The sequence below is a fragment of the Protomyctophum bolini genome (assembly GCF_963924005.1).
Source record: "Protomyctophum bolini genome assembly, chromosome: 4".
Taxonomy (NCBI): domain Eukaryota; kingdom Metazoa; phylum Chordata; class Actinopteri; order Myctophiformes; family Myctophidae; genus Protomyctophum; species Protomyctophum bolini.
The window spans coordinates 13,868,692-13,885,059 of NC_137865.1; the positions used below are offsets into that span (position 1 = coordinate 13,868,692).

General features: G+C 43.7%; 1 protein-coding gene across 1 annotated transcript; it reads left to right on the forward strand.

Annotated features, from left to right (window-relative positions):
- Positions 1 to 7,252: 7,252 nt before the first annotated feature.
- LOC308314447 (palmitoyltransferase ZDHHC3-like) lies at positions 7,253 to 8,239 on the forward strand (the record flags this gene model as incomplete). Its single annotated transcript, XM_080762078.1, has 1 exon — positions 7,253 to 8,239. One exon carries the CDS (start codon positions 7,253 to 7,255, stop codon positions 8,237 to 8,239), a length of 987 nt encoding a protein of 328 aa, XP_080618204.1.
- Positions 8,240 to 16,368: the final 8,129 nt, after the last annotated feature.

Below are 16,368 nucleotides of genomic sequence, written 5' to 3' on the forward strand. Positions count from 1 at the left end.
ATCAAACTTGAGAAATAAAAGGTGGAGAATGACTGCAGGTTGTCGGTATAATGTATACAGGCTGTTTGTGAAGTGCTGACGTGCTGGGTCTCTTCCTGCTGAAGTGGAGGCGGTTGCCCTGTCAACGCAACGGATGGACAAAGCAGTAGATGCATGCAGGGAGGAGGACAAGTGAGAAAGAGAATATGTAACACTATTGAGGAGAGAGAGAGAGAGAGAGGGGGAGAGAGAGAGAGAGATACGTGAGCAGGATGGCGGCGCACACAGTTGCTGTGGCTCAGTGCTCTCCCGGTCGGTGCTTTTTCTTCCTGTGTACTCTTTGTAAAGAAGCATACAACACATGGCAGGATCTCCTTAGGATAGGAGTTTGCCACAAGCGGAATGTTACAGCCGAGTTTCACCACTTACACAACACACCAGCGGACATCGCAAGGAGCCCCGGCTCCCTATGGTACACCACCCCCTCCCAGGAGGAGGCGGAGGAGCCCCAGCGCTCTATGGTACACCACCCCCTCCCCGGAGGAGGCGGAGGAGCCCCGGCTCCCTATGGTACACCACCCCCTCCCCGGAGGAGGCGGAGGAGCCCCGGCGCTCTATGGTACACCACCCCCTCCCCGGAGGAGGCGGAGGAGCCCCGGCTCCCTATGGTACACCACCCCCTCCCCGGAGGAGGCGGAGGAGCCCCGGCGCTCTATGGTACACCACCCCCTCCCCGGAGGAGGCGGAGGAGCCCCGGCTCCCTATGGTACACCACCCCCTCCCCGGAGGAGGCGGAGGAGCCCCGGCGCTCTATGGTACACCACCCCCTCCCCGGAGGAGGCGGAGGAGCCCCGGCTCCCTATGGTACACCACCCCCTCCCCGGAGGAGGCGGAGGAGCCCCGGCGCTCTATGGTACACCACCCCCTCCCCGGAGGAGGCGGAGGAGCCCCGGCTCCCTATGGTACACCACCCCCTCCCGGGAGGAGGCGGAGGAGCCCCGGCTGCCTATGGTACACCACCCCCTCCCGGGAGGAGGTGGAGGAGCCCCGGCTGCCTATGGTACACCACCCCCTCCCGGGAGGAGGCGAAGGCGGCGCGGAGAGTGGAAGCAGAAGCCAGGCTTCGGAGGCTTTTTGGAAAATTATGGTCCCATTTATAATTTTTTTTTACCATAAAGTCGATTATGTTCTGAGGGGTGTGGCTACCTTTACAGTCTATGATCGGGATCCACCCCCCGCTCGAGTCAAAATAAAAACCAACGAAGAAGAATGGGGGAAGTCCCGCCTCGTTGTCTGGGCCAGCCAATGGCCAGCTGGGCCCAAATGGATCTAGAAAGATGGCGACTTATACAATTCAAGGACTGACAGGCTTAATTTTACGTCCATATCAGACCCGGAGAACGCTTTGTCCATATTTTTTTACAGTCTATGGTCTGTGTCAAGCCGTGGTGTTGCCATGAATTCCCCCTGTGCGCTGCTGAATGAGCGAGTTGCCAGGGGGGACAATCACCATGGCCACCGATTTGTGAAGGGCGGGTCCCGCTGGTTGTAATCTCTACAACCAGCGGGACTGTTTACCCACAGTAATTCAACCTTGCTATATCATTGTAGCTGTTGCAAACTTCTCACATCTCGTGACATCTGCAATGGGAGAGTACCGTGGATTCATCGCTGAAGCTTTTGGACAGCACCTGCCATATTTTTGCTTTGTGATTCTTCACATTTGTAATATTCATTTGAAGCTATGCATATAATAACCATTCATGATGAGCAATGTACATTTCACTACTTGGAACATGTATATGCCTAAAAAAAAACTAAAAAAAACCCACCCCGGACCATCTGGATTATGGAGCAGGCAAAGGGAATTGGTTGGTTGATTGGTTGGTTCACTTGGTTGGTGAAATTAATTAATATCAGAGCAAAAACTATTTAACCTACCAATGAATGCAGGCTAGCCTATAAGTGTTGTTTTTTAATCACAATGACATGGCCCCAATACGTTTAGAATAACAGTATTTTGTATTGCGAAATGTTGTGTCCCGGGTGTGATTTAGCGATTATGCAAAATTTACCCTAAACAATTATAAATGAAAAACAAAACACGTCAACTCAATTTCATTATAACACCGTAGGGCAGACCTTTTTATTTTTTTCATTTCATCCTCGTGCCTCTACGGATCGAGTCAAATGCCTTTTTGAGGTTGATAAAGCACAACACGGAAGTCAGGTTGTTCCTTTTAACCTCCTTGATGATTCTCCCTCGGGCCAAGATCTGGGCCGTAGTTCTGCCCTCTCTAAAGTCTTTTTGGTTGTCCCTCAGGTGAGGGTCGATGGCATGCCATATCCGCTAGGACCATACGGTTGTAGACCTTTGCATTGATACATGCCTATGTATATTGGAATCAGGAATGTACTGTATACCTGTAGGACATGTAGGCTGAAGTGTATAATGTATGTTTTGTAAAAAAGAAAATCTAAATCTACAAAGTAATTTGTAACTATAAAGTTTTAAAATAATTGAAGTGGAGTAAAAAGTACAATATCATCTTTAAGGTCTCTAAGATGTTGTGGAGAAAGTATAAAGTAGGCTACAGAAAATTGGAAATACTCCACTACTGAGAAAAACTCAATTGTATACAGTATTTGTAAAGTGAGTGTTACTTTTATTACCACTGTAATACCTACAAAGACAGACAGACAGACAAGGGGGCGAAAAAAGCAAAATGTGAGTGACTGACGGAGTGAAAAGAGAGGGGGGGAATCATTCCTGAGGCAGTTAGATGCCACAGCTTATTTCCAATCGGGCGTTGGCTGAGTCAATGGAACATGAAATTGAATTATCTTTTCTATAAGTTACAAAGTCAACGGAGCCGAGAGACGGGGGGGGTTGTCCATGAGGAAGACCAAAGCTAATAGACGATTTTTTTTCTTCTCAAAAGGGCACATTGTTGTCCAGAGGGCAAAGGTGCTGTAGCACCACCTAGTGTCTATATGTGCATGCCACTGCCGAGAGAGATATGCAGAGATCTTTAACGTAATCTCTTTCAGTTAGTGGCTGTGACAATGTTGTCCCTCTGAAGGTTAATTCCCACTGTGGCTCTATGTCATTATGTCATGTGAAAATGTGTTATTTACAGTTATATCATGTGTTGTAATGCTGATCGCTACAGTATATGGCATGTGTTATGCACATCATAATAGAGTCATATCATGTGTAATAGTGTAATGTCAACGAAGTCCACACCCACAACACCAGAGGGAGTTCAACAAACCATGTGTAACACAGATTCGGCACAAACAAGGGACTAAACTAATTTCGCTCCTATGACACGTGGACATGTGGACATGTGGAACACCCTACCAACAGTCATTAAGATATGTGAATCCCTTGACTCCTTCAAAACCATTCTCAAAGGGCACCTACAGTATGGGCGGCTGCAATTCGAAACTGGTCCCCCCACCCCCTTTTCCCCTCACCGTATATTATCTTTTCCCTTTTTACCTCCTTTTATGATGATTTCCTGTTTTTTTGTATTATATAAGTGTATATTTGTACTTCTCTAAATGTTCTGATGAATTGAAAATGCATGGTGGACCCTATTGTAAACAAGTGTAATGCTTTATGGTGTCGTCCACAGTTACCAGTTTTTGTATTGAGTTGTGCTTGAAATGTACCTATTCTGCATGCTGTCAATCAATCAATCAATCAATCAATCCATATGTCATACGTATGTGTAATAGTATCATAATGTCAAGTGTAATAGTATTGCATTTTATGGACACACCATCAGGCCAAACAGACAGCAAACAGCATGACATCACATACAGTACTATTATGTTACAAGACAGAAAGCTCTCAGGGCAACAGATTGATGGCTAGACCACCAAGACGGGACAAAAGCTTCTATAAAGGGCCACTTTGCACTTGTACATAGCCTGGATCCTATATGGACTTGGTTATACTGTGAGGGAAAGGCAGTGTTTCTCTGATTTAGCCACTCTAAAACAGGGGTTCTCAACATTTTTTTCTGGCTGGGGACCCCCAGAAATGCTTTGGCCATGTCTCGCGACCCCCACCCCCAATACAAATTGACCGCTACAATAACCTTAATAACAGAGAAAATACATCATAAATAAATACTGAAACCAGATATAATTATTAAGGAAAGTTTATGCATGTACCATGTAGGCCTACTAGTAAACTCCATTTTCCAGACATTCAGTTAAAAAAAAGAATGTGGTGTGGCATCGGTGTGGCATTGTATGCAGAAAAGCAATTATGAAAACAATAACAATGAGAAAGGGGTCCTTCCTGGAGTGCATATATCCGCCAGCCTGGTGGTTAAGACTTTTACACAATTATCACAATACAATAGTATCGTCACAATATCGACATCAAGGTAATTGTTCAAATATATTATGATATTTGATTTAGTCCATAATAGCCAAACTTTCCCTTTGTGTTGCTACCTTGTCGTGGTGGGAAAGCTTGTGTGTCTCCGTGACTCTGAGGGCTATACCGGAGGGGGTTCATACCCTCGGCAGGTTTTAACCAAGCCGGGCAGGTCTGTTACAGAAACACGAAAAAGAGCATCAAAAGAAACTAGAGTCCTGGGAGAGGATGGTCCTCCAGCTAGAGGATATATGACACCAAGTAGTGAAAGCCAGACCCATCTGGAAGCTACTGGGCCGACAACCATCATCTCTACCAGGAACACCATTAATATCGGAACATGGAATGTCAGGACCATGTTCGAAACTGGCAAAACAGCACAAGTGGCAGCAGAGATGAGAAGGTACAATCTGGAACTCTTGGGAATCAGTGAGGCAAGGTGGAACGGTTCAGGACAACACAGGTTAACCACAGGGGAGATGCTGTTGTTCTCGGGCCACGAGGAAGACAACGCGCCCCATAGCCAAGGAGTGGCCCTGATGCTGACCAAGGTTGCACAGAGAGCCCTCATTGGATGGGAGGCACATGGCCCAAGGATTCTCACAGCATGTTTCCGAACAGAAAAGAGGAGGATAAATATGGACATCATCCAGTGTTACGCCCCGACAAATGAGAGCGATGAGGATATCAAGGAGGAGTTCTACCACAGACTGCTGTCCATCATACAGGCTCGTCCAAGACGAAATATCATCGTCACTATGGGCGACTTCAACAAGAAGCATAGTCACAAGGAATGGATGACAGCAGAGACCTTGGAAAGGATAGAGGAGAGGAAAAGGAAGAAGGCAGCTAAAAACAGCAGTCGCACACGGGCTGGGAAAGCTAAAGCCCAAGAAGAGTACTCTGAAGCAAATAGGTCAGTTAGGAGAAGCATAAGAGCAGATAAGAAGGGCTATATAGAGTCACTGGCAGCAGAGGCAGAGGAGGCGGCACAACATGGCAACATGAAGACTCTGTACGACACCATTAAGAAGCTTTCAGGAAAGTTCAGCAAACCTGAGAGGCCAGTGAAGGACAAGGAAGGAAATAAAATTCCTGATGCAGAAGGGCAGAAACGTAGATGGGTGGAACATTTCGAGGAGCTGTTGAACAGACCAGCTCCACTTAATCCAGTGGATATACAGCCAGCGGAAAGTGACCTGCCGATTGCCTGTGATGTCCCTTCCAAGGAAGAGATCCACAAGGCCATAAAACAACTGCGGAATGGGAAGGCTGCAGGGCCAGACAACATTCCAGCAGAAGCACTGAAAGACAGTGTTACCCCAGTTACCCCTATCATACTAGAAGGTGAAGCACTAGAGGAGGTGGAGAGCTTCACCTATCTAGGCAGTGTTGTCGACAAACAGGGCGGAACAGATGCCGACGTAAAAGTCAGGATTGGCAAGGCAAGAGCAGCTTTTCATCAGCTGAAGAATGTCTGGGGAGCCTCAGATCTTCCCACAAACACAAAGATCAGGATTTTTAATGCCATGGTGAAGCCGGTCCTGCTGTACGGAGCAGAAACCTGGAGAACAACTTCAAACACCATGACAAGAATCCAGACATTCATAACTTTTTTAAGGGAAAGATTTATTATTATGGATATAAATGAGTAAAGTTATTCTCTGGCAAATAGATGGACATTGTATTCGAACACATATACAGTATGGACAAACCCACGCCTTGACATGAACACAGAGAATACACTTCATCGATAGACCAATAATGGAATAATTCGATACAGTTATCGTTACACACCTAATGCGCACACAGAGTAGAACCTTGCACACAAGCAGCTTCAAACACTTTAAGCGCTAGGACAAACTGATAGACTGTTCTAATACTGCTGCTATCAAAATCAAAATCAATACTTGGATTATGATTATTCCATTATTAAGGGTCAAGCCCTTCGGGGCTAATTGACCCCTAATTACCCCCTCTAGATAAAAGAAATCACAGCCGTGTGAAGTGAGGGGCACTAATATCATTGTACATCATCCATTCATTGTCAATGGGAATTAAATCTTTGTGTATATAGGACAAAGAGCAACGCCACCAATACGCAGCCAATCCCTGATTGCCCGAGTGACGCCACCGACATACGCAGCTGATTACAGTAGCCTACTTGCGCGCTCTGTTCGCGGAATTAATAATTTGTTCAGAGTGTTGAGCTTGGCAGGCTGCAGCTATAGCCAACACACCAGCAGAGTGTTGAGCGTGGCAGGCTGCAGCTACCCAACACACCAGCAGAGTGTTGAGCGTGGCAGGCTGCAGCTAGCCAACACACCATCAGAGTGTTGACCTTGGCAGGCTGCAGCTAGCCAACACACCATCAGAATGTTGACCTTGGCAGGCTGCTGCTAGCCAACACACCATCAGAGTGTTGAGCTTGGCAGGCTGCTGCTAGCCAACACACCAGCAGAGTGTTGAGCGTGGCAGGCTGCAGCTACCCAACACACCAGCAGAGTGTTGAGCGTGGCAGGCTGCAGCTAGCCAACACACCAGCAGAGTGTATCAACAAAACAACACATAAACAACGACTGTACTGTCATCAGTGAATGTCAACTTATTTGAAAGTATGACATCATACAATATGACCTGGTGACATCATAGGGTATGACCTGGTGACTTCACAGGGAAAGTTAAAATGTTGGATGCTGACAGCATACATATCCCACTTCGTTGTCCAAATCAAACTGTTTATCCAGCGCACACTCATTCCACTCCCACAACTAATTGGTCGAGAGGATTTTTGGAATTGCATGAAATAACGAGCTCATCGTGTGAATGAGCCACGTCTAGTTAGTGAGATCAGGGCTTTGTTTCCACACTGTTTGCATGTATGTTGCACAACCATCTGAGGAGTTCCCTAACACTCCTGGAGAGTGTGAGGCTGTGGATCGAGGCTCACCTCCAGGCACAGAGGCCCCGCCTCCAGACACAGAAGCCCCGCCTCCAGGCACAGAGAGCCCTCCCCCACCCCCCCACACAGGCTCAGATGCCATATGGTTCAACCAAGATGGCTGGGGCATTGCGTCCAGCGCCCTCACCTGGCTGCTGGTCTTCTACGCCGAGGCGGTGGTGGTCTTCGTCCTGCTGCTGCCCGCCAGCGACAGCACAGCGCTCTATGGCCTGCTCAACGGGGCACTCTTCACCGGCCTGGCCTTCCTCACCCTCGCCTCACACGTCAAGGTCATGTGCACGGACCCGGGGGTGGTGCCCAAAGGAGGTGCCACCCTGGAGCTCATGGAGAACCTCAGTATGGAGGTGCAGCCCGGCCAGACACTCTACAGGTGTCCGAAGTGCTGCAGCATCCGGCCGGACAGAGCCCACCACTGCAGCGTGTGCCAGCGCTGCGTGAAGAAGATGGACCACCACTGTCCCTGGGTCAACAACTGTGTGGGAGAGAACAACCAGAAGCACTTTGTTCTGTTCAACATGTACGTGGCTCTGCTCTCTGCCCATGCTCTGCTGCTGCTGTTCCTCCACGTGGTGGCCTGCACGGAGGAAACGGGGAACTGGTCTCACTGCAGCGGAGGAGTCTTCTCTCCTCTGGTCACGCTCGGCCTGCTCTTCCTCCTGTGCTTCGAGAGCCTCCTCTTCATTGTGTTCACAGCGGTCATCTTTGTCAGCCAGGTCGAATCCATCTGCGCGGACAAGACGGCCGTGGAGCGGTTGAAGATGGAGAAGAGGGCCTGGGCTCGGAGGTCTGGATGGACCAACATGAAGGATGTGTTTGGACACCCTTGCTCCGTGTCCTGGCTCTGGCCCTTCACAGCCCCTCAGCGCCCCCGCAGTGCCGACACAGACCAGTGTGTTGTGTAAATCTACTGGTTCTCACTACAGCAGGGCAGACACAGACCAGTGTGTTGTGTAGATGCATCACGTAAGTCATCACTATCCTTTCCAATATTTAAGAAACATCTTGAACATTATCTAATTTGTTCCTCACTGTAGTCAATATGATGGGTTAGCTTTACTTTTTTTTGGTCTTTTTCTTTTGTGCGGTTTTGTTTTTATTGCACTGCTGATTGTGTATTTTGTTAACTATAGAATCGTGCATTTCCCATCAGTGTATCACTCAGAATCCCCATACAAGGGGGATATGGTTCCCAGGTCTCGTGCCATCACGTGACATCATCAGGGATGGAGATCCCTGATGTCATAGTATATGCGACGTGCTGTTGCAATTAAGCCCATATATGGAGATCCCTGATGCCATCAATATTAGTACAGTAGGATATATGTCAGAACTAGAGATGTCTCGACACAATCGGCACCGGCACAATCGGCATCGGAAAGGTATTAGATCGGCATATGCCAGGCTAACCACCGATCCGACACAGGGGTAAGGGGTTGTCACTATGGCAGGTAAATAAAATGTTTGGTCATGTGGAGTTTGCTTTCGAGTTGCCAAAACTGCAAGTGCACATTTGAGTGAGGAGTCTGCTATAAACACAACACGAGATATATAGCTAGATAACTATAAACACTATTCCCAGTCGGTGCACTTCAAAATAACTAAAGTAAAATATTTTTTATTATTTTATTATTATATATGTTGATCCTTCCCCATCCATCCTTCCTCTTCGATGTCTCCCTTTTGACTGATACCTGTCCATTTAAACTCTAGACGGACCTGCCCCAAAGTTATTTGTGCAGCTGCACCCGGCAGCCGGCGAAAACTAGAGTTCTCAACAGGCACGGAAATTAAGGCCCAGGTAGGGCCGGGCCCAATGTATGTCAGTGTAACAGTGTGCCCCTTATTGGCTGTTGTGATGTAACTAGGGTACGTTTCAAGGTTGGTATAAGGTCAATAACGGGTCTAAAGGATTTAGAACAGCAGTTGTAATCAGTGGCGAATTTATCGACAGTGCAACTGGTTCAATGCACCGGGGCCCAGCCCCCAACGGGCCCATGAAGAGTTATACCAAGGATTCATCAGTGATGTCACTGACTGACTGGTTTATAACAGTTTCAAGCATAGGCATATAATTATAAAGGTAGACGCCCCTTTCGGCTGTGGAGCGTATGTGCTCAAGGGAGGGCAAAAAATTCCCGGAAGCGGAAGCATGAGTGTGCGTCACAGAGCTTATGTTCGGGTCTGATAAGTTCAGGAAAAGATGCGCTGTGATTGTAGTCACTTGAGTGGCGGCGTGACGTAACATGCCTTCCACTTTCCGGCGTACTTCCTCCCCCAGTGTAAATTATTCCGCCCTCTCGTCGACACACATGGCTCCAACGAACTGCAGCGGCCAATGAGGCATCTATTTTATACAGGTTTAATGTTTGTTTTTAGTTCAATGTTTGTTTTAAAAACGCAATTTACAATGAAGGGACAATGTACGTCATCTTGTCCCTTACACAAACATATTTTAATATGTTAGCGCCCCTCACTTCACACGGGTGTGATTTTTTAAATATCTATGGCTTCAAGTTCATACTACTTCCATGTTGCATAACAGTGACATCACCTTCACTCCTTCTTGGTCTCTTTACCGCAGCCTTGTTTCAACGTGTGTTACTGTGTTCATATAGCAGCATAACAAAGCTCAGCTGTAGCCTATTTTGTCACGTTCCGTCGCACTAATGAAACACTAGATGGAATTATTATGCCATGTCAACATTCAAGTACAACTACGTATGTACTGTATGTAACCCAGATAAAGTATTCTGTCACTCTGTACGTTTGAATGATACGTAACTTGCGGAGTTGGTTCAGTCAGATATACTCGAGGGGTTTCATGCCGTGCTCAAGGGCGCATATACTCAAGGGGTTAATATGCTGCATTACTATGTGGGCGTATTCAGTGTGTGCAAGACCCACATGTCATTCGCTGATGTGGCAGTCAGCTGACCATTGGGCGGGCTACTTAAGCTCACTAGACAGCATGCTCTTCCTGCCTTCCTTCTGCTCATGGTTCCTGGTTGTTATGTGATGTTTGATTTTCAATCAATCTGCCACTGGTTGTAATAGACATTAGTTAGTAGCAGTTAGTAGCGCTCTTCTTGGGCACAAGTAGGTGCTGTATTGATGCATAATATGCTTGTTTGCTTTCATGGACACAGCCTACAGTATATACGTATTACGTACTGTATATGGTGTGTTTAAAAAAAGCTGCAAACCATAGCCTGTCCACTGTGCATTGGCATTGGTATTGTTTCTTGGGGCATTTCAATAAATATTAACAGCTTACACACAGTTCTACACATTTGTGTGGCATACGCTCTGCACACGCACATTAACAAGCTGTGGTGTAATTCCAACACTGAGCACACAGCATGTAAACTGACTTACTTGTGTATATGAATTAAGCATTCACATTCATATCCAACGAGCCCCGCTGTGTCTGTATCATGTATGTGCATACAGAACAAAATCAAAACAGCTGTAAATGGCACAAAAGAAAAAAAGAAAACAGTGAGAAACATTTGTCTCAAAGATGAGACCGATGACAGCAGGTGTGCAACACGGTTTCTGCAGAAAGACTATCTTTTAAACGAATGTATGCAAATGTTATGGGATAAGTATATTTTAGGTGGGAGAAAGCATTGTTCAAGGGCTTAGCTGGCTAGCCAGGGTTTGATTTGTAAAGAAAACTAAACAAAAGAAAACTACTTTTAAATTAAATTGTTAAATTGTGTTATTTTCTATATCAGATAATTCACATTTCCTAAAGGAAATGCATGTATTTAATTCAGTATGACCCGAAGCAGTGATACAACATAATTATATCCACTGATCATAGGGCATAACGGCTTAATTAGCGTGAAAATGAGTAAAATTAACCCTGAGGATTTTAAAATGACATGTGTTATCTACTATCTACCATATATTTCAGCCATGATGCAAACCGTATGTCATATCATCCTCTCTTGTACCTGAAATGACCATCAATTGATGCTGGGTGTCAGAGCCTCACACACACGCAGACACATTCACCTTCACACGCACGCGCACGCACGCACCCACGAGCGCACACACACATAGATTCTATCTAAATGAGAAAGAGTCTCAGGGGTTTAGAGTAATGGAATCTCATGTACACAACGTCCAGGTGATCAATACTGCTCGTGCACGCACAGACACACGCACACAGTCAGTTCCACAAAAGCATGTGTCAGATCGCTCTAAGCATGCAAATCTACATGCAGTCACAGGGCACACGAGCATGCACGCGCACACGCGCACCACACCACACCACATTTTGTAATCATTGAGTATTGAGTCATTACAGCCAGGGCCATGCTGAGTCCTTAAGAGGGTTAAAGACCCACCCCGGTATTGGCTGGGATTAAAGAACTATTACAACAATAAATCACTGTAATGAAAACATGAGGTCAGCCCATTCTCCCACAATTGGAATCTGCATGGTTCCAATAATGACTGAGTCCTTATCTAAACATTTACTACTGCCTCGTCATCGGAGTCAGACGCCCGTTCTGCCACCGCACACAACCATGGCTTTATCTTTAGCTCTCTCTCTGGCTTTACAATTAATACAAATGTTTATCAACTTCAATCCTTCGGAAAGCCAGACGTGCTATTCTTTAACCAAGGAATTTATTGCATTCACTCACCGTCTCGAATCTCATTTAGCTCCCTGCAGGGACCCAAATGACTGCTTTTCAACAACCTGCTGTACAATACCTAAAGCAACGATTCTCAGCCTTTTGTGTTTCAAGGACCCCAAGTTTGATATGTGTTATTAGGCCAATTATTAGGCCATTATTATTATGATTTTCATTCCTGCTGAGACCCATTTAGACCATGAAATGCTCAGGGTTGATTTAATTCTGACATCCACCAGGGTCTATTTGATTCCTAACTAATATGTATAGTCCCCCCATTTCCTAGAACTGTGTAAAGTTATGAAATAATAGTTGTAGTTGCCTACTATTTGTCTCTGAAATGTAGTGGAGTAAAAAGTAAAAATATAGAAAAATACTTCAGTAAAAAGTTCCAGCATGTGTGCCCACAGGAAGCTGAATTATAAAAAGTGTGAATGGAGTTTCTAGGTGAAAGTGCTTTTTTGACGTGCCAATGTCTGCCATTGAGCCCCATGTTAAATGTCTCAAATTTGAAAGCACTACATTTCTAAAACTATGACACATTTCAAAGATTCCTTATTATGAATGTGATTGCTTTTGGACCTGTAAATTACAACAAAACAAACTAAGGCACTGGTGTGGTACTACTGGTTTACCAGAATGGTGTTCAACTCCCTGCGGTGCCCTCAATTTGTTGTATTTACATGGTTCATTTTCTGCTCATTGTTGCCTTTTCATAGATGATAACCCCCAGGTTCTTTACTGCGTTTGTACTCTCTACAGTTGGGTTACAAGTCTATTTAGGGACAAGCCCGAAGGTACTCTTGTTTTTCTCTTCTCCTTCCACCAAAAATGGCAGTTCTGGCTGAACCGTTCTGTCGGGTTTTCGCGAAATAATATGGTAGCCCCCTATTTAAATTGCGGATTTTTTTTCTTCATTTTTTCATTTTTTTCAAATACTCAAATGATGAAAAACGGCGCGCTATAGTATGCCGTACGATATGGGCTATAGCCCATGGTCCAAAATGATGAGAAACGAGGCTAACTTTTTTTTTCAAAATTTCAAAAAACATGGGCTATAACCCATCGTTTTTGTCATTTCGTCATTTTTTTCAAATCTTCAAAAATGATGAAAAACTGCGCGCTATAGTATGCCGTACGATATGGGCTATAGCCCATGGTCCAAAATGATGAGAAACGAGGATAACTTTTTTTTTCAAAATTTCAAAAAACATGGGCTATAAGCCTATAACCCATCGTTTTTGTCATTTCGTCATTTTTTTAAAATCTTCAAAAATGATGAAAAACTGCGCGCTATAGTATGCCGTACGATATGGGCTATAGCCCACGGTCCAAAATGATGAGAAACGAGGCTAACTTTTTTCTTCAAAATTTCAAAAAACATGGGCTATAACCCATCGTTTTTGTCAAATTGCGGAAATTGCTGAAAATGCTGAAATGGTAATTGCGGAAATTGCGGAAATGGAAATTGCGGAAATTGTGGATTTTTTTTTTCATTTTTTTTCAAATCCTCAAAAATGATGAAAAACGGCGCGCTATAGTATGCCGTACGATATGGGCTATAGCCCATGGTCCAAAATGATGAGAAACGAGGCTAATTTTTTTTCCAAATTTTCAAAAAACATGGGCTATAACCCATCGTTTTTGTCATTTCGTCATTTTTTTTAAATCCTCAAAAATGATGAAAAACGGCGCGCTATAGTATGCCGTACGATATGGGCTATAGCCCATGGTCCAAAATGATGAGAAACGAGGATAACTTTTTTTTTCAAAATTTCAAAAAACATGGGCTATAACCCATCGTTTTTGTCATTTCGTCATTTTTTTCAAATCTTCAAAAATGATGAAAAACTGCGCGCTATAGTATGCCGTACGATATGGGCTATAGCCCACGGTCCAAAATGATGAGAAACGAGGCTAACTTTTTTCTTCAACATTTCAAAAAACATGGGCTATAACCCATCGTTTTTGTCAAATTGCGGAAATTGCTGAAATTGCTGAAATGGTAATTGCGGAAATTGCGGAAATGGAAATTGCGGAAATTGTGGAATTGTTTTTTAATTTTTAATTTTTTTTCAAATCCTCAAAAATGATGAAAAACGGCGCGCTATAGTATGCCGTACGATATGGGCTATAGCCCATGGTCCAAAATGATGAGAAACGAGGCTAACTTTTTTTTTCAAAATTTCAAAAAACATGGGCTATAACCCATCGTTTTTGTCATTTCGTCATTTTTTTCAAATCCTCAAAAATTATGAAAAACGGCGCGCTATAGTATGCCGTACGATATGGGCTATAGCCCATGGTCCAAAATGATGAGAAACGAGGATAACTTTTTTTTTCAAAATTTCAAAAAACATGGGCTATAACCCATCGTTTTTGTCATTTCGTCATTTTTTTCAAATCTTCAAAAATGATGAAAAACTGCGCGCTATAGTATGCCGTACGATATGGGCTATAGCCCACGGTCCAAAATGATGAGAAACGAGGCTAACTTTTTTCTTCAAAATTTCAAAAAACATGGGCTATAACCCATCGTTTTTGTCATTTCGTCATTTTTTTCAAATCTTCAAAAATGATGAAAAACTGTGCGCTATAGTATGCCGTACGATATGGGCTATAGCCCACGGTCCAAAATGATGAGAAACGAGGCTAACTTTTTTCTTCAAAATTTCAAAAAACATGGGCTATAACCTTTCGTTTTTGTCATTTCGTCATTTTTTTCAAATCTTCAAAAATGATGAAAAACTGCGCGCTATAGTATGCCGTATGATATGGGCTATAGCCCACGGTCCAAAATGATGAGAAACGAGGCTAACTTTTTTTTTCAAAATTTAAAAAAACATGGGCTATAACCCATCGTTTTTGTCATTTCGTCATTTTTTTCAAATCTTCAAAAATGATGAAAAACGGTGCGCAATAGTATGCCGTACGATATGGGCTATAGCCCACGGTCCAAAATGATGAGAAACGAGGCTAACTTTTTTTTTCAAAATTTCAAAAAACATGGGCTATAACCTTTCGTTTTTGTCATTTCGTCATTTTTTTCAAATCTTCAAAAATGATGAAAAACGGCGCGCTATAGTATGCCGTACGATATGGGCTATAGCCCACGGTCCAAAATGATGAGAAACGAGGCTAACTTTTTTTTTCAAAATTTCAAAAAACATGGGCTATAACCTTTCGTTTTTGTCATTTCGTCATTTTTTTCAAATCTTCAAAAATGATGAAAAACGGCGCGCTATAGTATGCCGTACGATATGGGCTATAGCCCACGGTCCAAACTGATGAGAAACGAGGCTAACTTTTTTTTTCAAAATTTCAAAAAACATGGGCTATAACCTTTCGTTTTTGTCATTTCGTCATTTTTTTCAAATCTTCAAAATTGATGAAAAACTGCGCGCTATAGTATGCCGTACGATATGGGCTATAGCCCACGGTCCAAAATGATGAGAAACGAGGCTAACTTTTTTTTTCAAAATTTCAAAAAACATGGGCTATAACCTTTCGTTTTTGTCATTTCGTCATTTTTTTCAAATCTTCAAAAATGATGAAAAACGGCGTGCTATAGTATGCCGTACGATATGGGCTATAGCCCATGGTCCAAAATGATGAGAAACGAGGCTAACTTTTTTTTTCAAAATTTCAAAAAACATGGGCTATAACCCATCGTTTTTGTCATTTCGTCATTTTTTTTCAAATCTTCAAAAATGATGAAAAACGGCGCGCTATAGTATGCCGTACGATATGGGCTATAGCCCACGGTCCAAAATGATGAGAAACGAGGCTAACTTTTTTTTTCAAAATTTCAAAAAACATGGGCTATAACCTTTCGTTTTTGTCATTTCGTCATTTTTTTCAAATCTTCAAAAATGATGAAAAACTGCGCGCTATAGTATGCCGTACGATATGGGCTATAGCCCACGGTCCAAAATGATGAGAAACGAGGCTAACTTTTTTTTTTCAAAATTTCAAAAAACATGGGCTATAACCTTTCGTTTTTGTCATTTCGTCATTTTTTTCAAATCTTCAAAAATGATGAAAAATCTGCGCGCTATAGTATGCCGTACGATATGGGCTATAGCCCACGGTCCAAAATGATGAGAAACGAGGCTAACTTTTTTTTTCAAAATTTCAAAAAACATGGGCTATAACCTTTCGTTTTTGTCATTTCGTCATTTTTTTCAAATCTTCAAAAATGATGAAAAACGGCGCGCTATAGTATGCCGTACGATATGGGCTATAGCCCATGGTCCAAAATAATGAGAAACGAGGCTAACTTTTTTTTTCAAAATTTCAAAAAACATGGGCTATAACCCATCGTTTTTGTCATTTCGTCATTTTTTTCAAATCCTCAAAAATGATGAAAAACTGCGCGCTAT